This window comes from Zootermopsis nevadensis, unplaced genomic scaffold (genome assembly GCF_977971745.1).
Source record: "Zootermopsis nevadensis isolate Lab colony 2312 unplaced genomic scaffold, Znev_1.0 Znev_ptg000021l, whole genome shotgun sequence".
In the NCBI taxonomy this organism is placed as follows: domain Eukaryota; kingdom Metazoa; phylum Arthropoda; class Insecta; order Blattodea; family Termopsidae; genus Zootermopsis; species Zootermopsis nevadensis.
The window spans coordinates 14,406,722-14,430,113 of record NW_028259153.1 but is presented as its reverse complement, the minus strand read 5'-3'; the positions used below and the strand labels follow the sequence as shown (position 1 = coordinate 14,430,113).

Sequence of the window (23,392 nt, the reverse complement as noted above, 5' to 3'; positions counted from 1 at the left end):
GTTTGGTAAATACGTAACTAAATGTAAGGCAGTGTTTTCTGATCTTTGTAGTATTTTTAGTAAATGTGTGCAAACTTGTGTGTGTTTATGTGTGTAAATTTATGCTCATACAAAATGTTGCTAATTAGAATCTATTTAGAAGAAAACACGGATGCAAATAGGATCAGCATTTACGTAATTACACCATATTATCTACATAGTACTTTAATGTCGCTGCCTTTTATTACGCAGTAATTAGCTGTGTCGTTTCTGAATTCAGTAGGGCATTTGTGTAGCCGAAGAAATGTAGTATGTCCGTATAGTATGGTGAGTAGCAGTTCTGTGTTTTTTCAAAATAATCCAGGTTCAAGTACAAAGTCATGTTTTACAGACGTATAAAATAAAAATGAATTAACTAATACCGAATGATAAAAAAAAATGATAGAAGCGAAGAATGTTTGCATTGAGCACATCAGTAGGTTTAATGATCTGTATTTGTATGCAACGTGTTTCCTGTTCGTATCTCAGCCGATGTACCGGCTATCCGGACAAGTTTTCAATTGACTTTACGCAGTTTTCCAGGAAACCATTTTAATATTATTCTTCTTAGGTATCCCAAACGATAATCTTTTTCGTGTTTCTCGATCAATATTTTATACTAGTTACACGTCTCGCCTTTGTCGTCCGTCATCATTTAACACGCCTAGAATTGTCGTACCTGAATAATACATTACAAATTCTTTATTAGGAAGGTAAAACACTTAATTAAACATGTTAGAAGAAAAATGCAAAAAAGAACTGAGTTTTGTGCTGTCCCGGTGGGTACGAAACAAATAGTGACGGAAGAAGTGTAAATATACCGAATACAACGCAGCTTTCAGAATTCTTGGATTCCCACCGAGTTAGGTTAGGTTGTCTGTGTGTGTGTGTGTCTCCCTCTCAAGCAATTAGTGAGATGGAGTGGTGAGCACCTTCACTGCTCTGAGGTTGTTTTAAATGATCCACGACCCTTCCTCGACCGGTCACCTCAAGGAGTGACTGTGATTAATGAGGCCCGGTCTGTACCGCAGAATACCGTAATGCCTAACACTCACTGTTCTGTATGAAATAACTAAGTACGCGTTTCAGCTTCCGTTTCTATAATGTGTCATCATTTAAAGTTACAGTGTCACAATGAAATACGTGTATGAAAACGATAAATAATGGCCACTAAAGTGTCATAATACATAGGTTATTTTTATAAACAGATCGTCTATAATGATAAAAATGTGTTGTTATTTCAAATACAGTGTTACATTCGTAGTTTTATTTTCGAATAATTGTTGTCTCCTTTCTATGATTTCAATCACAAAAGTACCCCTTCTTTGTTGAACTGATATTTGTATTATCTTACTTATTTATTTGCTTAGTTTATTGTCGCATTTTTTATGAATATAATTTATACAGTACAGACAGTTGCCTTTCATGTTTTAAATGGTTTAGGAAGGGTTATCATAAAGGTCTGTCTCTGAAAACTTTTCAGTTTTCATGATAGCTGCCTCATCACTTATCGCCCTGATGATGGAGGCAGCAAGGACCTCTAAAACGTCAGTAAACTTTTACCAGACTGCACGGCGCAACAACTCTGAAGACAGCCTTCTTCAGACTCATCGCCGTGAAAACCTCAGATTCAACCATTCAGTGTTCAGTTTCGTAACATGCTCACTTTTTTCATAATTACATTTCTCATAATTTTACTTAATGTTCTTTAGTGGATCTGTATTTACCTACACATTCCGACCTGCTGTGCTTTTAGAATGAATACTTACTGTATTTGAACTACAAACCTTTATACACAGTCAAAATCGCTTTCTGCACTATATTGTATTTCAGCCTGAATATATGTGTCTGCAGACAAGTCATACATTTACCAGGACATATGCAGACAGGCAAACAGCTGGACGCTGGAAGGTGCTTACAGCCAACTTCAGGATTTATGCAAGTACTCCTAATGGCCCACTTTAATCATGGTTTGTTAGGCGACAAGGTCATTCCTGTTCCCTGACATCCGCTTTCTTGACGTCTTGTTGAAGTAACAAACAGATTATGTCGTGACAGGAGACCAGAAGTTATGTTAACAGAAGGGAAAATTGTAATCTTGCCCGTTCGCTTGTATACTGACATGCCCGTTTGTTTGTTGTTGTTTTTTACTTTTTTCTTTTTTTTCTTTCTCTTTTCTTTTCTTTTATTATTTTTTTTATTCTGATCTGACTTTGACTCCAGTTTATTGCGCTGTTATCAGGAACAGTAGGAAAGTAATGAAATGACAGATATTAAGTTCCTAAAAGTTATCGCTGGTTACAGTAGAACTGGCCATTTTAGAAATCAACGGATCATTTTAAAGTTTTATAAAGTCATGACGGTATCGCATTGACCAGCCGATAATAACCCAGATGTTGAAGACAACATATAAGACTATGTGACAAGGAAATTATGAGAGAAATTTGAACCTTGACATTAAATTTTACGATGTCATCGTGCTATATCATATCGATTAATCGACAAACCTACATACAGTTTATCCCTCGAGAAAGCGACACTATAACAATAGTTGGAGATGAAAATTAAAAAGTATGGAAGACATTGTTCAAGAATTGGCTGCAATGTAAAATTAGGACTATGAAATTTCGACGATGGATGGCATACGATAAGGAGTTGCAGAAGACAATAAATGAAGTATATAGAAGGCAGTAACACAGAATGTTGGTCCATAAGTGTGTCATTTCACGAAGAAGAAAACGCTATCTGTGGAACTGGAATTTTGGAGACAATCGGGACGAATGTGAAGGAAGGAAAATTCACAGTTATGTAATTAGAGGAAAGAATAAACACTGGTTAACGAAGTTTTGTTGTGATTATTTTAAAACAAAATTTACTTTTTAAAGACGCCCGAAATATGACAGATAATAGACGACCCACACAAGTGGTCGACTGGGTGTCACCGGGAAAGAGAAACGGAGGAAGACCATGAATTAGATGAATAAAACGAAGTCAGGATCAGAGGCAGAGAAGAGCAGTGGAAGAGAAACGGTTTTTCAAAAGCGTTTTTAACAAAATTCCTTGTGCATTTTCTGTCTTGTTTTCTTTATTGGCGTATAGGTCTGTGCTGTAAATAGCCATCCATATGTAACCTCTTAGAATGCATTAGGCCCTGTCTCATCGTGTAAGCCGAATAATGTTCCAAATTGTCCACTTAAATAATTCCTTTCAAACACCTTGATTTATGTTCTTCTCTCAAAATTAGGGGTTACGTTTCTCATCCATAAAAATCCAATACGTTGGAAACAATGAAGAGTGACATTCCCTATTTATTGCTATCATTATTATACTTGTTATTGCTGAAATGGAGTTGGCACTGTGTTTCTGTGAAACTGTGTCCGTTAACGTTTCCTTAGTCCACCCCCAGATGATACATGAGTGCATATCGACCAGCGGTAGAGTGATATTGGCAGGGAAACCCGAAGCACTCATAGAAAAGCCTGTTTCAATGCCACTTTATCCACCACAAATTCCACATGGACTGTCCTCGAAGCGAACCCAGGTCTCCGCGGTGAGAAGCCGGTGACTGACCGCATGTGCTGTGGCACGTCCATATTAGGTTATGCCCTGCAATCGATATGCTGTTCAGTTGCTTCTTCTAATACTTAAGTAAGTTGATGTCAGTATTTAATAATACATGCCTAAAATGCTACAAAAAAATATGTGTTTGTGCCAATTAGACCAACATCTGTTGTCCAGTAAGTGAACTGTTTCCACTTTCATCTTTCGGCGTTTCACAAGTGTAATTATCAGCAAAGGGCCAACGTCCCTAAGTCGTCGATATATGCCTGTGATTTGAAGTGGAGATTTTTTCGCCCAAAGATGGCTGTCTTTTGGGTTGTAGCGCCGTGTACTGGTATAAGTTTACCAACATTTCAGAGGTCCTTGCTGCCTCCATCATCAGGGCGATGAGTTATTCAAGGCCTTCTGAAACGTTGAAACGTCTACCAGACTACACGGCGCTACAACCCAGAAGACAGCCATCTTCGTATTCAGCGCCGCGAGAACCTCAAAACCTCCTGTTCTTCACCCAGGTCACGTGATATCTCTTGAACGTTGCAGGAGGCAGAAAGTGCCATCGCGGCGATGAACGGTCAGTGGCTGGGAAGCAGGAGCATTCGAACCAATTGGGCGACCAGGAAGCCTCCCGCCCCCAAGAACGAAGGTGAGTTGCTTCACTACTACGCTTCGCTTCATTTCAACTTTTTTTCTGTGTTTTTATTCTCAGTTGACTGTCTCAGTCGTTAGCATGGTGAAATTGATGATTCTGAAGTATTGGGAATTTTGGGTTGATAAGACTAGTTTCTCTATAATGTAGTCGTTTGTAGTCAAATTTTATGATCTGAATATGTATTTTCCACGTCTCTCTGTTCAGGCTGTAACAGCGAATGAATCCAAACATTGTTTTACAAGGTTTGTTTATGTGCTTGTCTTGTATCATATGAAGCTGCCAGGGGCGGTGTGTTCATTTTAACCGTGTTAGCCTGGCTAACATTACAAAGACGAAAAATAGTCTTATGTGTCACTCCCATGCTTAATTCGTTCCCCATACACTGGAGCACCGAATAACCGATCAGATATAATTTATCGTTAGCCAGCTGCAATCAATCAGACGTGGCCAGAGTTTTTAACACTCACCTCGAGCGTAAGCCTCAACTAGCTGGTTAACAACGCTTGGCTGCCTGAAGCTGGCTAAATGTGCATTTTATTTGATCGTTTATGCTGTTTTCCAAATTTCTGGAGTACTATTCAACCATGTAAGTAAGACGTTTTTTAAATGTTAGCCGGGCTAACACGGTTAACATGAACACTGCGCTCTCGGAAGCTACCCAGTTGAAGTCAACTTGTTTACCAATTCCAAAATGTAAATACATGTTTAAATTCCACCCTTCTGTAAACTCGTCACTTTACAGTGACGGGCATCGGTTAGTGTTTCGAACATCGAGTTCGTCATTCTCGTGATGACAGCGACGAAAGAAGCTAGTTGGTGGCCACCAGTGGCATATTTTACTGATTTCCTAGAAATTCTGCAAAATCGTGTGTGTAATACACGTGCCCATGATTTGTTTTTTGGGATTAACATGCGGACAGAAACGCGTAGCTTATTAACTCCGAAGCAAGTGGCTGATATAAATCATAAATTATTTAGCAATGCGATTCATACCTAACAGAAAAAACACCGCACCGAAGTAAACTTTACAGTTTGAAGACGTCTAAAGTTCTTTTTAATTCAGTTCATTTTTACTCTAATGCAGTGACACCGAACGTCGCTTTTGGCAGGCACTGTATTTTAATTTCCATTCTAATATAAATGTATGTGGTTTTACTCAGTCCCTCCAAACGTTCTGGACTAGTGGCTTAAAACTGGCCAGTACCGCTCTTGTCACTCCCTTCCCACTTTATTTTCCATGATCATCCTCTCGTTGTCGCTATATAACTTTTAGAATTGATCCGCCGTTGTTAAATTAGCAAGTAGCAAGTTGTATCAGTAACTACTGCAATTGTGGACACGCGGTGTCACGAAATTAGGTTATTGGCTGTTGTGGCTTGCAGAAGTATTCGCATATTTAAATAGCTAATTAATTCTTTATAATGGAACGTCATATCCACATACACTCTGCGATGAAAATGCCTTGTGCATGCACTTGTTATGTTCGTTCAATATCTGGTAACAAAGTTTTTTGGACCAGTTATTATGATGCATACATTAACGATATTTAGCCATCAAAATGTCGTTCTTCGCTTTCGTTTTGTATGTCAGAGTGATCTGCCATTCTACAGCGATACAAAAGTAGCCGCATCTGATAGAGACATTTTGACAACAGACGTTAAATTGGGGTTCTAAAGTCTTCTGACAATGATTTAGTATCGCTATGATAGTATTATATTTTAACATTGTTTATTGTATGCATAAAGAAAAGTGGGAAGATATAGTCCAGTGGAGTGGCTTATACCTACCGTATTTTCCAAATGCATTCTTGGTGAGTTTCCACACGTCACTGTCCTTCATATTGAATTCTTAAAGACACTGATCTGTTGCTGTTGTCATATAAATACTGTAAAAATGTGAAGATGTAGTTGTCCCTGGTGATTATTATGCACCACGCCATGATGAGAAATGGAAAGTGAATGTATGGCTCCACTCAGTCTTGACTTCGCGCTAGTTGGATGTCAGTGGGCAGCTCCACAACCCGTCCGTTTTAACCCCGGGGAAAGAGTACCCGGTGCCCTCTAGGTAGGATGCTGGGTGAGTTCCAGAGCCTTTCTGGACGTAGCTAAGAGGAAATGTCTTGCTTTTCTAGGAAACGAAGCCCGGCCATCCAGCAAGTAGCTTACTGATCTACTCTATCTTCATAAGCACCTCATAAATTAATTTTGCTTTTTTTTTTTAAATGGTATAAAAACATAGGCCTGTTTCAGATAATAGTTTGGAGCTTAACGAAAGCTCTTTTATTCTGCGTACCGAATTTGTTTACGATGAACCTTTCTTTTTTGGAGAAAAACTCATAAAGTTAGATTTTTGTGTAAAGTGAGGTTTGTATTGGACCGATAAGGATAAAAATAAAATGTATCTTATTACACCGATACTTTTACATTATTGTTAGACTGATGAGAATCTAGCCGGGTTTTCCAAATAGAATTTTGAATGGACTGAATTCATACTACTGGGTGCGTATTAGACGATTTTCTATTGACTCTCAACCATCCGCTAACCTTTCACGTGGCCTCTGCACTTTAGATTCCAGCGTACGCTCTGACGCTCTGACAGCAAGATACGACTAAAACACATTCCAGCAGAGGCTCTCAAAGGAAAAGCAGCAAGCAACTGGTCGCATCCTCTCGTTTCACGCTCTTTGCTGGAAGGCTTCAAGAGGGGTATCAGTTTTCTTGTTTGACGACAGCAAAGGAAAGGCTGCTAAATTATACAATGGAATAAGCATTCACCTTTTGCTCTTAGTGAGATGGTTAAAGAAAGAGAGACGCTGCGAGCCAACGCTAGAAGACACCTGAGCATTGCCAGAAAGACAGTCAAGTTCCCGTGTTGAATATGGCCGTGATGATGGAGGCAGTGGGCACCTTCGAAACGTCGGTAAACTACTGCGCAACATCTTCGTGCTCGTATTGACAAGTGTCCACCACTGTTTCTTATCGTGTGCCAGATGAATACAGCCCACAATGAGACACCCTGTTTCTTTAAGATTCAGCGTGATATTGTCCCATCTGTGCTAGACGTTTTAGTCTTCAGATTTCTACTAAATTTATGTATACATCTCGAATCTCTTGTATTCTTACTACATGTACCGCCCATCTCATCATTCTTAATTTGACAGCGTTGACAGTATTTGGTGGAGAACAGACCTATATCCAGAAAGATTGCCGGCTTCATATTATGCCGTGAGAACCTTAAATCCTACTCAGACCTTTATTTTTTCAATGTATCTGTATATATTTTCATCTCATTCGATACTGTATAGTCTATACCAGTGGTATTCAACCTTTTTTGTTCTCGTACCCCCAGATATAATTTCTCTTCAACTTTGTACCCCAAAAGTTGTCGGTGTATAATTCAAGTTATACATAGTATATAATCTACATTTAAAATAAATTAGATGAATTACATTACTGATTATTCAGTGTTTTTCATAAAATAATATATATATATATATATTTAAATTTCACGTACCCCCTAAGATGTCTTCGCGTACTCCCGGGGGTACGCGTACCCTAGGTTGAATACTACTGGTCTATACTACTGAGACAGTTTCGTTAAGTAACCCAAGAATGAATCAAAACTCAATTTACTTTCGGTCACGTGTTTATATTTTATGTAAATTTCTGTTTCTAGAATATATGCCACTTTCACTTGCAATTCTAATTTGAGTTAATGTAATTCCATATGAATCCGAGGCAGCCTTAAATCCCACGCGATATATGTGGCTGCGGTTATCTGCATGATATTACACACACACACATGCACGCACGCGCGCGGCTGTGGATGTTCACAACCAATTGCATAAGTTGTCTGGAGGTGAGCTTTGAACGCTATCCGGAGAAAAGTTACGCTAGTTTCAGCGTGAGCTGTTTCCATGAAGATGGGCTGTAATATTCTATCGCGAGAATGACCCAGGGCCATTTGAAGGAGGAATAGGGACTGTAACATCAATAGGAAGTTCGTCCGCGTTTATGATACGATTATAAAGAATTATTTCAACATTCGTAACTTGGGTCTGGAGAGTACTCTACATTTATTACACCGAAAATTTCCGGATTTAGTTAGGCGGAGTCTAACTGGGCATCATGAAGATGAAAATATGCAACATTACAATTCTAACTTTAACAAGTGCCTAAACTGTATAGGACAGCATTCGTTTTCAGGATCCAGTCAGAATTAAAATGTGTTTGGGTTTTATTACGTTTATTACGTTGTTGGTCTGAGAAGACATGTAGATGAAATTGTTACAAACTAATTGAATATGGAATTGTAACTAACAGAAGTCTCTGAAGGTTTGTTTTTCGGTTCTCACGGCGGCCAGTACACTCATCTCCGACTTATTTTTGTCAGGCTGTGGTCCGCCCAATATTTACCTTCCTCCTTACCTGGCCGGCTAAGGATTTTCTTTGTCCGATCGGTTCCCGTGCCTCAAACCTAATCCTCGTAAGTCTTACTCATGCCCTGATGATGGAGGCAGCAAACACCTCCGAAACGTCGATAAACTCGCGCCATTCTATGCGGCATAACGTCCCGGAAGACAGTCGTCTCTGATGGTTAGAACAGTAACTCATACTATTCCTACTGCATGAACAATCCAGCGTCCTAACTAAATCCTGTCAGTTAATAGAATTTTGAAGTCTTAACTAAATATTAAAGTAAAACGTAATTCAATGAGAAAAAGTTAAAGCATGCTAGTTAAAGGAAAGATTGTCTGTTCTCCCAAATGTTTTTACGACCAGATTACCATTTTCTGTAAAGTGATAATCACTCTGTTGAAATTTTCCGACGTTTCGCCCTTCATTTCACTGTGGGCCACATATTTTCTGATTACAACAAAATAAAATGTTTTTGGTTGGGGCTTTAATCATTTTATCTGGCTTATTTTCATGACTGAGGCCTGTTTCAGATGCAATCTTATCACAGCTGATTCTTCAGGTGTTCGGATATGCTGATCGATCTGCTCCTTAGCCTAAACAAATGTTAAGACGTTGTTCAACCAGCTGTCCTCTCCAGCAAATTAAATCTTTCTTCGCTTTAGCTATAAACATTCGTATGGACATTGCCATTCAGGTGTCTCTGGTCATAAAAATTGCATGACGTACAATTGTTCTTTTGCTCGTTGTATCACTGGAGCAGCCATGTTAGTTTTGTAATATTGTTAATTTTTAAAAATCAGTGCAAACGGACTGGTCGCAGACCACTGGAATTTTTTTATATATATATATATCTGCTGTATTTTCAGTGTGGCATACATGACTTTTTGAATTAAACTAAAATTAATTTTGTCCTTTTTTTCTTTTCTTTTTCTTTGTACAATTTCATCCCAGCCTGTTTCCTAGGTTTCTGCGCTTTATTGGACATGTACGGCTTTATTATCCATTGCTTTGCTTGGGAAATGTTTGCTAATTCAAACAAAAAGACGATGGTTACAGGTCATTTATAAACCGATGACTGTAAAGAATTCGAACGAAGGGAACTAGAATGGAGAAGAAATACTGTACTAATGAATGCTCATCCTGTAAGTAAATTATACAGTCTGCAGTCCGGGAATCAACTTCATGTTGTTATATTCGGATGTTCACAAAAAGTGAAACTGTTCTGAGGGTCATTCCGGGTGCAGGGCACGTCTTTTGTAGGGCTTAATGAAATACGGTCGATGGTTGGGGAGGTTCTCTCCCCTAAATATAGCACGTGGAAATTTGCATTGTTCCCGCATCAGTTAGACGTTCCAGAAAATGAGATATTGCCCTTGAACTAAACGGCACAAGAATTACCAAGCACCTCAGCAGTTTGCACATACCCACCACAAGAAAAGAATTAAATTCAAAGTCTTTGGTCCCATTGTTATTTTTAAGATGATACATCGTTCCTATGATCTGTTCGTGGAATATGTTAATGCTGACCTGGAAATTCTAATAGAAAGCCCTAAATCTAGTCTATAATTTCAAATCATACTTCTCTAAATTTTAGTATTTGTTTTCCTTCTATTTCTATGTCTTCCAAATTATCTCTTAAGCTTTTTAGTCGAAATAGTGTTTGAATGTCTAATTTTCGTCTTGTTTTCTGCGTGCTTGACTGATTTAAACATCTTACTAGTATTAGATGGCTTACAAATTAGGAAGTTCCTTTTCTGAGTCTTCTCCTTCCGTTTCTCGTTTCTTCGGTCTGAATATTCTCCTGAATCTTTCGTCACGAACAGCTCCTCTAACTTTGGTCTTCGCTTGCTATGAAATGCCAAATAGCACACTTGTGTATGTAAATTAGCAGAACAAACAATTGAAAGTATGCATTGTCTTTCACAGCCAGTCGAAACTCTTTGGCTAGTTTCCAGGTGCCATTTTGAGGGAAGTGGAAGGTACTTTCGTAGCCTTCAGTATGTCCCAAATTCCCCTGAAGGTTATTCGCCACTTTTCGCTTGAACTTGCCGGTTCTTCATTTAACTGGCTAAGAGAGTTTGACTGATGCGACTTAAAATCAGGAGTATAGTCTTTAAAAACAAGTGTCTGGGCGGGCACGCACACAGATCCATGTTGAAGGAAATCGTCATGATTCATATGTGAGCCAGTCCGCTGTCTTTCTTAAAGACAACGTTACACTTTAAACGCGGAGTTTCTGTCTCCATCGTTCGGGCGATGATGGAGGCAGCAAGTACTATTAAAACGTCAGTAAACTTGTACGATCCTAAAGGCAGCCATCTTCATACTGTATGCCTTGAGAACCTCGAAACCTACAGTTTCATACGCTTTCTGACTTTTATACCGCGTGATACATCAAAGTTTTTAGAGGGACAAAATCTTTACGTTATGTTTTAAGTGGGAGCTCACCACCACTTTTGTTATTAGGCTGTGTCGTTTGTATTTGATGTCACTGTATACTTACAAGACGTACCTTCACTGGGCCCCAGCATTCAGAATTTTATTTCCAGTGTCTTAGTCACTTTCTGTGTTACGGAATAGCGAGAGACGTCACAGGAAATGTTCTGAATACGGAATGAACAGAAGAAAGAACAAAATTGCCCTCCGAGGACCATTTACATTTCTCGTATCGATAGTGTCAATCAGCACAAATTGTTCTCGTGGATTAAATCGACATCGAACCATGAAAGAAAAAGTAGGTAACAAATTGCCAGTGCAATTGAATCACTCGGTGTGAATGGTTCCGACAGGGTGTGGTCAACCCCTTCCCCTCGTTGTACGACCATCATCAGGAAAGTTATTACACAGCCAGTCACTCAACCTGGCGGCTGGAAATCAGCGTGCAGCCTTAATTAGCAAACAGCTGGACGGGTGGGGCACCACTACACCACTTAATCATACGTTCACTACCAACCATTAACACAAAGATGTGCTTCACATACAGTGTGCCTTATGCGTATATACACTAGTTTTGAACTTGGGAGAGACAAGTAATGCATACAGAATTTTTGACGGGGAAATCTCTTGTGAAATAGCCACTTGGAACATGCAGAAGGATATGGGACTTTTCTTGGCGGTGAGAATAATAATGTTATTCTGGCGCAGTGTAGAATTGTATGTAAATGACAACGTTTTGCTGTTTTCATTTTCGGGATTTCAGCCAGAACAACTGAGTTATCTTAAGAAGTAGTCTGTGAGGATGGAAAGTTACAATCCAGTGGCGGGCTTTGGTGTCAGCGTTGTTGAACCTTCCGATTCTGCTATCTGAATTAGTTGGTTGGTTAGTTAGTTATTTGACTAATTTGGTTAGTTGATTCACTAGCTTGATATTTAGTCAGTCAATAACACGTAATGAGGATTTCCGTGTAGTTTATGTGGCTGAGCATAATGGCCTTACAGGCACGATAGTGAATTTCTGGTTCCATAAAAGATGGGATATTTCTTAAATATCCGAGTGACTGTTACCTCCTCGAGAGGGCTTCTGCTCCGTGGAGTTAATAAGTTAATAAGTTAGTTTCAAACAGTATCCAAAACCTTGTTGCCTGTTTATTGTGGAGATTAAACTTTGTAGTTTGGCGCGTCGTATTTTCTGTAGCTTTGTTTTATAGTATATTTATATTCATATATATTTATTTATTTAGATTGCTACTTGTACTTCCGATTCCGTCATGTAGATAGAACACCAGCCGTTTGTAAAAGTGGAAGGATATATTTTCAAAGCACGTCATTCGGCAAAGAAACATGGAAAGTTGTGACTGACGTAGCTAATCTGGGTGTTCGATACGCGGGTTTCCTGACTCACAGGTCGCTCCAGGCACGTGCTGAGTGATGTTCTGTACATGTACTTGAGGATTTTTCAATTATGTCAAGTTTCACAGACTGATAAATAGTAAGTCAGGTCTATCAGACGAGAAAAGGCAGGCTTGACTAAAATATATTTTCTCTTAACGTGAAATTTGCGTGACGACAATGAGAATTTGAGAATAATAGACTACAATTTATATATCTCCTGATATTTTGTTTACATCCTGGAATCTAATGCTTCCAGATTACACAAATTTGCTGTTTGCCCCGGATATTTAGTTTAGCATAATGTGCTTGTATAAACAGTATTGACTGGACATAGGATCTATTTTTAACTAAAATGTGATTATAGGAAAAGACATATCATGTCAACCAATATATCGACAAAAAATAATTACCATCATATTTTTTGGCTGTGGATGCTGTTTGTACTTTGTGTTTGTGGGTGTTTTGTTTTGTCGGCCTGTCTGTTTGATAAATCACTGATATAAACAAGGTATCGCCCTACAACTATAGAAATTCGACTCCATTACCATCCTGTTCCATAGCTTTACACTCTTATTACTATAGATTTTCTGTCAGTGGACACTGTCAAAAATCATTAATGGGCATTATGTTGACTCCGGCCACGCTTAAAACTCGGGATTATAGCTGTAGCTGTAGATGCGTTCTCAGAATGCATAAGTGACATAACTGCATTAGTGTTAGATTCTCATTAACAAAGTAAAGAGAGAGTGAATCCATTTCTTAGCACCCCACACGACACTGTGTGACGCTGAATAAAATGACATGCCTATAAATAAACACGGTGTACTGGAATATGTGGTACTTATCACGGTCTGTTTCAAAATTAATAATCCAGCATCTGTCTGGTGAGACAGGAAAATTACGCGATGTATATTTTATGATAAAACGGTGGTCCGTGCGAAATTGAACCGGTTGAATGAGACGTAGGGAGGTTGAGACAGACAGTTCCGTTGTAACACTAAGTCTAGGGTTCAAATTTCGCCTCATCGATTAATCGAAGGAACTCCGAGGGAAAGGGAAGACGACGACACACGGAATTGTTTCCGTGTCGACAAATCGTCTATATTTTGAAATCTGCAAGTGCCCTACAAACATGCCATCAACAACAGGAACTTCTTACTTCCGTTATCTTTGTATTCATATTACCATAACTGATGAGAATGTTACATCCAGCAGACTGTTATTGTAACCTCCGAACAAAATGAACAGTTCCACACTCAGCTTCACACTTGCAGTTATAATGCACAGGGAAAAGAGAGGAGTATGCTATTTTGGTCGGGAAACACGAAATTGAAGTACCACTTTCGAGATTAATCATAGATCGAAGAAACATATTGGAATGTATTTGATAAATACTGATTTTAAAGACAATGACCGGATTCAGCTGGCTCATAATAAGATTTTATATGAACACGGTGATGAACTTCCGATTTCCATAAAAGCGACATTTATTATGAGAATTGAGGTTCTCGCAACGGTTAAGATGTCGAACTCCTGGTACAAGCCCACGCAATTTCACTGCCCAGAGACGAACTTCGACAGACATTTTCTTGACCGGGCGACCGTCAGCTTCTCGAGGGAGATGTACGCCGTGAATAGCACCATGTCGTAGGACGATTAATGGAAAACAAATTGGAAAGGAAAGAGTCCTGGCCTAATTTAAAGTACTACCCCGGTATTTGCCTGCAAGAAGCGAGGAAAACCACGGAAATAACAGCATAGCCGGTCTCCGGGGTAATATTTTAACCCAAATTCTCGCGAATACGATGCTGGAAATCTATTAACTTGACCGTGACGTTCGGTTGCAGAGTGAAGTTTGTTATTTGAGGTTTCAAGTCACGAGTTTAATGGGATGTTGCGCCAATGATCGCCCTGATGACGGAGGCAGTAAGCAACTCTGAAACGTCGGTTAATTTTTACGAGACTGCATGGCGTAACACCTTCAGATTACTAGTTAATTACCTGGTCCTGATTTCTGTCGTGTGTGTTTAATTCCATCCGGCATTTCTCAGCAACCGATTGTCTTGTAGCCATTCTAGTATTTGCCTGTCATCTGGAGGTCCATTATCGTAGATGGCTGTATTCTGGATTGTAACGCCGTGTGGTCGGTAGACGTTTGTCAACGTTTCAAAGGCCGTAGCTACTTCTCAACGGGGCGATTAGTATTCAGAATATCCGCCATTGATCCATATCCTGAGACAAATGAATCCAATCAATGCCGTCACACGGTCCAGTTTAATTCTTGTCGTTAGGTTTTCGCTGCTGGAATTCATGTATAACTTTGATTTTCGGAAATTAACCATTCCGATCGTCCCTGACGATGGCAACTGCAATGCTTGCCGAAACGTTTGTTAATTCTCAACATTCGACGTATCTCATCCTCTAAAGCAGAAGTTAGACAGACCGTTTTAGCGTTGTCCTCCCATCTGTTTCCCAGATGTCTGCGCCAAGTGTCGGCTTTTGTATTACACGGGTATCTCGTGGCTACGGTAGAGACTGTTATACGTTATTTGGAGTTTCAGACTTAATGAAAACATAAGAATGACTTATACTGCTATAGTTTCGTTGCGTGGTATCAGTTTTATGAAAGTTGTTCTCCAGTTTGTTCTGTACATAATCGCCTTAACTTCATCACTATGTTATGCTTTAATGTAATAGGTAATATCGAAGTCACCGTCCTTTATAAATTTAACTCCTGTTAAACGCATTCCTTGTCTGCCACAGATTTAACTTCCAGTGTAACAAATTTGCTCGTGTATTACCTGAACCCATATTATAAACCCCATACACACAGCCCGTTGTTTCGTTGTTTCTAGAGCACGATGGTATGTCTCTTTTTTCTTTTTTTCCGTTCCTCCGTCTGTTGTCGGAGAACAATGTTCCGACACGTCGCTCTTCATAATCTGGTGCTATCAATAACTATAGACCTATTACTCGTAGAGAAAGCATGCTAGTTTTGTTTTAAATGTAAACAAAAGTAGAAAAGTACTTTTAAACAAAACAATAAGAGGAACACGTGTTCTACTGAACACCCGCGTATTTTTTTATATATCTGCACTTGCCTTCTTTTGGAGACAGGAATGAGGAATTACTAAGAGGACTGAGAAAATTACGTAGGCTTAATTATGTGGTTGATAATCGTTTAACAGATATTGCGGAGGTGATGAAAGCAAAGGGGATGGAACATTGAGGGAATTAGAAATGCACATAAATTTCAGTCGTGTAACGTGTAAACAAGGGGGCAGTTTATGAAGAGAACATTTCTGACACCAAAAAAAAGTACAAATAATATTAAAATGGATCTTAACTAAGTCAGGCGTAAGTATGAGGACAGCATTCGTCTTGTCGTGGGTTGTTATGAAGCGTCGGTTTCATAAAAAGTGGGGAATTTCTTGACTAGACGCACTTCTCATAAATGCCCCTACTGTATGGAGTTATTTAATTGTTCTCTCTGTACTCCCACATCTTTCTTTCTGTCTTGCTCTGTCTCTTCTTTCTATAATTCTTTTCGCATTTTTTAATACCTGCTTCTTTTGTTGTTTTTCTTTCCACTTTTCCTTTATTATATTCTTCTCTCTTCAGTCTTTCGTTTTATCCTATCGTCTTTCTTCTGATCTTCGCAGCCTTTGTGTTTCCTCCTTCCAAAAAGCTGTCGTTCAGACGTAAATGATAATAGCATGCTATTCGGAACGAAAAAGGATAGTGTTGGGTGACTGGAGAAAATTGCATAATGAAGAGCTTCATAATTTGTACTCTTTACCAGATGTTGTTAGAGTAATAAAATTAAAGAGGATAAGATGGCTGGGGCACTTAGTGCGCATAAGGGAGGTGGGAAATGCTCACAAAATTTTGTGTGTTGAGCCTAAAGGGAAGAAACTACTAGGCATTAGTGGGAGGATTATTTAAATATGATCTCAGAGAAGTCGGATATCGGGATGTGAATTGTATTAATCTGGCTGATGATAGAGTCCTATGAATCAATAAACCTTCTGGTTTCATGAACTACGACAAATTTCTTCACGTAAACCCACCATCAGCTTCTTAAGAGCACTACAATCAAGGAGTGACTTAGTTATTTATTAGTAATTCATCCATTCACCGCACAAATAGTTAAATAATACATATTTTAGACATACGCACAGAACTATGTAGCCATAATTGATTTCCTTCTATTTTGTTACGTATTCACCACTTTTAAACATTCTTCAAATAACTGTTTTATGTATATTTCATACCGCACACTCATTTTTGTGCCATAAGCCGCTTTGAAAACATTTTATGAGGTTCGATTTCAGCTTCATAAAAAGTGCGGATTTTTGTGAACCGATCGGAACCGAAATTAAATTCTCCCGTTCGCAAGATCCAATTCGAGTCTCCGACAAATGAACTGAGATTTTCTGCCAATATACATTCTTTATATGAAGTACGTTAAACACGAAAATGCATAGTAATATTAGAGCAAAACTACTGTAGTGGAAACAGAACGGAAAAACTTTGACAAGATGACCTAGTTTATATTTAATTAACTTATCCAGTACATACTACATTGCTGAGCTGCACGGATAAATCGTTCTAACCCTTTTAAATAAAGTGGTAAATATGTGTATACCATCAACTTAGCAATCAACAGATCGACATTTCATTCTCAGAATAAAAACGATATTTTCCTAAACGTCATTAACTGTCTGAAATTTGTAACGGAGATGCGTTGTGTTCTTAGGAGGTAGAAATTGAAATTTCATAGGTCAGCGTGGTCAAAATTACGGCCCACGTACAACATCCGGTCCCAGACTACTTCAAAGTAGGTCAGTGAAATTATTTGTTAATTTGTTACTAGTTACTACAAGCTCATTTATTTTATATTTTCCGAAGTATTTAAACAAAATTTTCTCTCTCACCTGCTGCTTTACGTACATATACCACACATGCTGATTGAAAACCCTGCCGTGAAATTCAAATTCTCCGAGTAAAAACAGTGTCAGATACAAGGTGATGCGGAGAGAATTTAAAATACAATGAAACTCTTGTAATTTGTGACCATTTCAATAAAAATTTGTCCTTGAGCACATGCTATGACAATTTGTCATTTCTGGATAAATGCAGATAACGATAACGGAAATTGACTTTTAGTGTTTGGCAAATTGTGTCATGAAGAGTTTGATGGCCTTGGGTCGAACGAGGAAACTATTTTTGGCTCGAGGGGAAAATGTTGGACCTCTCATATTCGATCATCATCGCCTCGTAAAAGAATAACTTAACACGTCCGACACAACTGCTTAAGCACCTCTGAAACGTCGGTAAATTTCTACCCGACTACACGACACGACCCAAGTAACGCAACTTGAATGGGGAAGAACATGCGAGGCCTAGCTGCAGACACAAGGATACTATTAAGACTGGTCTTAAAGAACATTTGAAGATGCAGGCCGGGAAACCGATTATTTTGTTAGACTGAGCGAATCTTTGGTAAAAGAACGTGAAGGCATTGCAAAGCAAATCTGGCCAGTTCCATCCACTTTTCATCTTCACGAACAGTTTCTGTGATATCAACTTCAGTGTTGTCATACTCATCTTCTGCTCGGTCTACCAGGTCGTGGTTTTCCAGGATGTTTCCCTGCCAGTACCCCGTATACATTCATGACTTCACTATCGTAACGTTACTATGTGATTTGGGTGCGAATTTCCTTGTTGAGTAATATCTCAAGTTAATGGGTCAATGTGTTGTTCTGTGGCGTACACTGTTATCTGCATTCTGCCTTGTAATATTTTTTATGTTTTTGTAAGTAGGGAATTTTAATGTTAAAATTCCTCTCTTTTATCACCTTCATTCTGCTTTGGTAAAACGCAGTTGTCTTATTTGCGTGTGATACGTGAAGATTAAACACGTGATAAAGGAGGATTTTACAGCCTATTTGCTTCCTGAAGCAGGCAGAGTTTTATGGGGTCTACTACAGTGATGACTTGTTCTGCAGACCTTATCTTCTGTTCTTAGCGACGCGTTCAGGGACCTCGTCTTTCTCATTTCATTTTATCCCAGTCCCTTTTTTGTACGTTGTTTACGCAAGTGCATAAAATGAATGTATAATGGGGAGACCGTGTCCGTCTGTTCTTATGCTTCACTCCGAAATTACATAAATAATTTCCATTACATTTTATATTGTTCTTCTACGCTCAAAATTATATGATTTCTGTTCGATCCATGAAGCTCAGTTCAAACTTTGTCAATTTTATCAAAAACAGTTCGTGGTTTATCATACTGTTTGACATAGCGTGTAGATATCATTGTGATCTACATCTTTTATTTTAAATACGATATTTCTATTGAATATTTAACGACATACGAGGAAAATATTTTTCAGTTGTATGCCGTGCGATGTTTGTGTTATGATTAGCTTTGGAAGTTTATAATTCATACATTAAACCGACATCGAGACAAATAAGGAACGCAAAAAAAAACCTGTTCCCCCTTCACGTCATATAGGCGCTTAGTGGGAGAGAGGGTATAGCTCCTACTCAGTGTTGTCCTCGGCACTAGATGGGGGTGAGTGGTCACCGTCACGATCCGACCGCGCTTTATCCCCGGGAAAGGACCCCTGTACCCAATTTATAGGAGGCTGGGTGGGCCCCAGAGCCGGTCTAGACGCTGAGGCTTGGGGATCGGGGATCGATCTGTAGAATTCTCAAATACTCCTAACGGGTGCGTACACAAAGAACCTGAGCCTTATGCCATTCAATCTGATCACAGTCTCAAAATATTTGCTTCTTCATGTACAAAAAGCTCTGTACGTAAACTCAATTTTAGGAAGAAGAAGAAGTTCACACCCCTCAATATGTAATGTGGCGACGTTCTTGTCGCCATCTGGTGTGGGGGTAGTAGATTTTTCTTCATTGAGGTCGGCTATGTGTGTGTGTGTGTGGTATACATCAGAAGGAAGTTTAGAATTCAACGTCCTATGCATATCCTGACTCAGCGTTCGAACCAAATGGAACAAATTGGTTTGGTGTCCTTGAACAGACGGTTTCCAAACCCACCCAACCTTCTCCTGCAAGATCCCTTCCGCTAACTTGTTCCAGTGATATGCCCTGCCCGAGTATTGACTGGACAAGAACATTGTGCAGGGAGTCAGGAACTGAACCCTCGTTTAGCTCTTTCAGTCGCTACACCTCTCTTACAAGATGTATAGGGTGACTTTAAAAGTAGTTCCCTTTCACTTACTATATATTTGAAGAAACCGTCTTCTGTTACTTTATTTCCATGAGAACGAGTAGCTGAGACATGAGATTTGCGGTTCTCACGGCGATGAAGACGTCGATGTTTGTCGTCTGGGTTGTAACTTCACGTATGCCTTCAAAGATGAAGATGGAGGAGATATGTTCTTCCGAAACGCTGGTATCGATGAATAACTTCTACTTTTGTGAGACCTCGAAGTTGGCTTCTTCTAGAGGAGGTGACAGGACAAGTTTTCTTCCTGGTTCTGAGCGAGATACGGAGGACGTAGCATAGCACAGGGTAGTCCCGCCATCAAATTTGTTGGGACTGCATGCGCGCTGGACGACCACGTCTGCCCTAGTTCCGGGTTTCAGTCACCTGGGTACGGGGTTAAGACAGGCGGATTGTGAAATTTATATGTTGCCAAGATTAGGAATGCATGAATCTTTTTACCCCAACTCGTCTAATGCCTTTGTGTTCAAGCACTGATTTAACTTTACGTACACGTGTAATGCATTGAGGTTTGGATTTTGATAGCCAAAGATATGTGCTGAATTTTTCTTTCCTATTTCTGTTTGTACTCTTTATTTTTATTTTCTCGTTCTGTCTCATTTCTTTATATTGTTTCTTTTATCTTTGATTATTTTTCCTTGGTTCCCTCATTCTCTCTTTCTTTCACCTTTATCTTCGTAATCGCTGTGTGCTGATCGCAGCGATGTGACAGACTAACATTAGCTTGTCTGTAAACAACTCAAGCGAATACAGGGACTTGAGCTATTTTATTTTGGAAGCAAGTTAATGACAAGACACGTACAAAGCCTGGTATTATAATCCATAAAGAAAAGAGAAACTCCTTGAAACAAGTTTGTGGCGAAACTGTTGATAGGACCGGGATCTGTAGGCATCGCCTTTTTATGAGCAGTGCGAAGGGAAGACAGCAATAAAACATGCCGGAGGAGGGATAAAAGATGCGAGAAACAAGAGAGAATAAAAGTAAGAGTGGGGTAGCAGGTGCCTGGGTCTACCGTGGACGACTTTCAGAAGGAAGTAAACCAAATTAAGGGCCAAAGATGGGGTAGCGTTCTCCCATTCATTTGCTTCTTCGTATTTTCGCTACAGAGCATTGCCTCAACAAAAATACTTTAATTCCTATAGTAGCATCTGAAAATTTTATGAGAGACAAAGAAATAGGACCCAGATGTTTATAGCCGTCATAACATAAACCTCTCTCTGATGAATTCTGGTCTGAACCAACTGAATTCAGCTCACATCTTCGCGACTTTCTTCTAAGATACATTTTAATATTATCTTATCTTCAGATCACACAGAGTAAAAGATAAAAGTGAGAATGTGAAATGTCTGTAACAGTTGTCTGTTGACTGAAAGAGCTCAGCGCACACAAATTCAGTTTATGCGCCAAAACGTGTTTACCAATGATTCGGTTTAATGTAACAATCTCTGTCTTCTGTTTGAGCAGTAGATCTAATGAAGTACATATTTTAGACGATGTATTGGGCCTATGTGGACCAAAACTAAAATGTGACGACAGCGTTTAGCATAGACCTCTAGTAACACATTTGAACGAAATACTTCCTTATTACGAGCATTTGGGACGCCTTCCTATAGACGCATTCACGTTAATAGCCGTTCCGAAGGGTGCACAAAAATCTAGCTAACAAATTTGGCATGGAATTGATGAGGGAATCGTAGTTCAACATCGTTAAAGATCCATTTAACTTGATGGAGATGTTTGGAATTTATAAAATTACTGAATTGTGAAATGGCAAAACAGAATGACTCCATCAGGTTTTGTAATACGAGTATGAAACGTTCACATGGAAAGCACCCTGGGTCCATATATCTGCACGACAGAGCCCAGCAGTCCAGTGTCCGCGTGTGGATGAGCGACCTTAAAATCCAATATAGTGTGCTACATTGTGCAGGCAGTGCCATCTGGTGACCTGATGGTGAGGCTGTGACAAACAACCGCCTCTACTCACATCATTTCCCATTATGCATTGTAACAAAGCATTCACGAGGAATGGCGAGTAACCAGTTTAGTTCACGTTGTTCCTGATGCAGAATAAAATGCTGAAGTGAAGGTAATTCTTTTTTCTTTTTTTTCCCCATGATATGGTAATAGGAAATATGTTCCAACACTAGGTTCCGTTTTAAAACTAAATAAAGGTGATTAAGTGAGTACAGTATTATCATGGAATGGCGCGTTCTCAGTATGCTGATGTAGGAGACGGCCCTCAGATACGTAGAACAGCTTTGAATATTTTGAATAAGTAGTCGCTGAGCGCCAACGAGGAGTGGGTTTTAGAATTGGGGGTTGGGCAGGGATCGCTTACCGCAAAAAAGAAATTAACGTGTTGCACTGAACATTTTGCTTTAGTAAATTGGATTCGTCTTGCTCAGGGACCAGTGGCGAGATGTAGTAAACAGAATGATAAACTTTCGGGTTCCATAAAAAGCGAGCGACTGTTAGTGTCTCAAGGTCACTCATTCATGTAGTGGCTTCTTAGGTGATTTAGTGTGTAATGTGATTATTATTGTGTGGACTTATATGCATACCTCATTATTAAAACACAACATCTTCATTTTAAGGTTGTGAAATCGTCAAAAGTCGTTCCTGAGGGAAAAACCGATTTTGATTAAACTTTTCCTTCAATCTTCCGAGTTTTAAAATCCTAATGTACATCCGCAAGGCCTCTTTGACGATTCAGTGCAAATTTATTTCTGCCTGGAAGAAGGGATAGCGAATCACGTAGAATATGAGCATAAAGACGTAGTCCCACTCATGAACACTTGTTCCCTTGTATAGGAATATTCCAGTGTTTGGTGTATGGAAAGATCTTGTGGGAGCAATTCATCAAACCCCGAGGTAACACTGTATTAATATGGAGCAGAGTGTCACGCCTCATGTTTCTGGTTTTTAAAGTTCAGCCGAGGCTAGACTGCACCACTCGTGATGAATTGACCGACCGCGACGTGGTTTGCTTAACCAATACTTCAGCGGAGTCCAGGTCACGTGACGACATTGGGATTTTTACCACGCGAATCTCAAGATAATACACAATACAGTAGTTTGGAAACAAAGTGTTGAGGAAACTGTTACATCGAAGAGGCGCAGAGGTGAATGAAATGAGATTCTAGGTACTCACGGCAGCGATTGTGAAGATGGCTGTCTTTGGCTTGTTGCGCCGTGTAGTCTGGTAGATGCTTACCGACATTTCATCAGGGCGGACATCCATCTTCATGGACGAATGGAGTTTGCTAGCTTAAACAAAATGTTTCTTGTACAATTTGAGATTTTCATTCAGTAAATGTGTCAATGTTGATCTTCATTCCTGAAGATGGAGGCAGTATGTTTGTAGGAAACGTTGGTATCCACTTAAAAATCCACATGCAAGATTCGTCTGACAGGATGTCATCAAATGTCATCAAATCAACCCTGAAGAAGCAACACATAAAACTTCTTGCAGTGTTTGATGCAGGCCATTGGACGAATACCAACACTTCTTCAGCCTCTGACATTTTAAAAGTGCTGATTTTTAGCGCATCGATTTCTTATAGCTAATGCAACACTTTAAGGTCATTGTGGCATTTTGTTCATTATTGCCTCTATTAACAGGGGTCATTATACTGTAGTAGGTTCCATGT

The 23,392-nt window shown here is 39.3% G+C and overlaps 1 protein-coding gene across 11 annotated transcripts in view; it reads left to right on the top strand.

The window, feature by feature from the left end:
- The window catches only part of LOC110830226 (nucleolysin TIAR), a 907,764-nt gene that overhangs the window by 828,473 nt on the left and 55,899 nt on the right, over nt 1–23,392 (top strand). For all 11 annotated transcript variants that reach the window (XM_087352407.1, XM_087352401.1, XM_087352399.1 and 8 more), the window contains one exon: nt 4,120–4,222. In XM_087352407.1, coding sequence (XP_087208533.1) covers nt 4,120–4,222 — 103 coding nt within the window. The remainder of the gene's footprint in view (nt 1–4,119; nt 4,223–23,392) is intronic.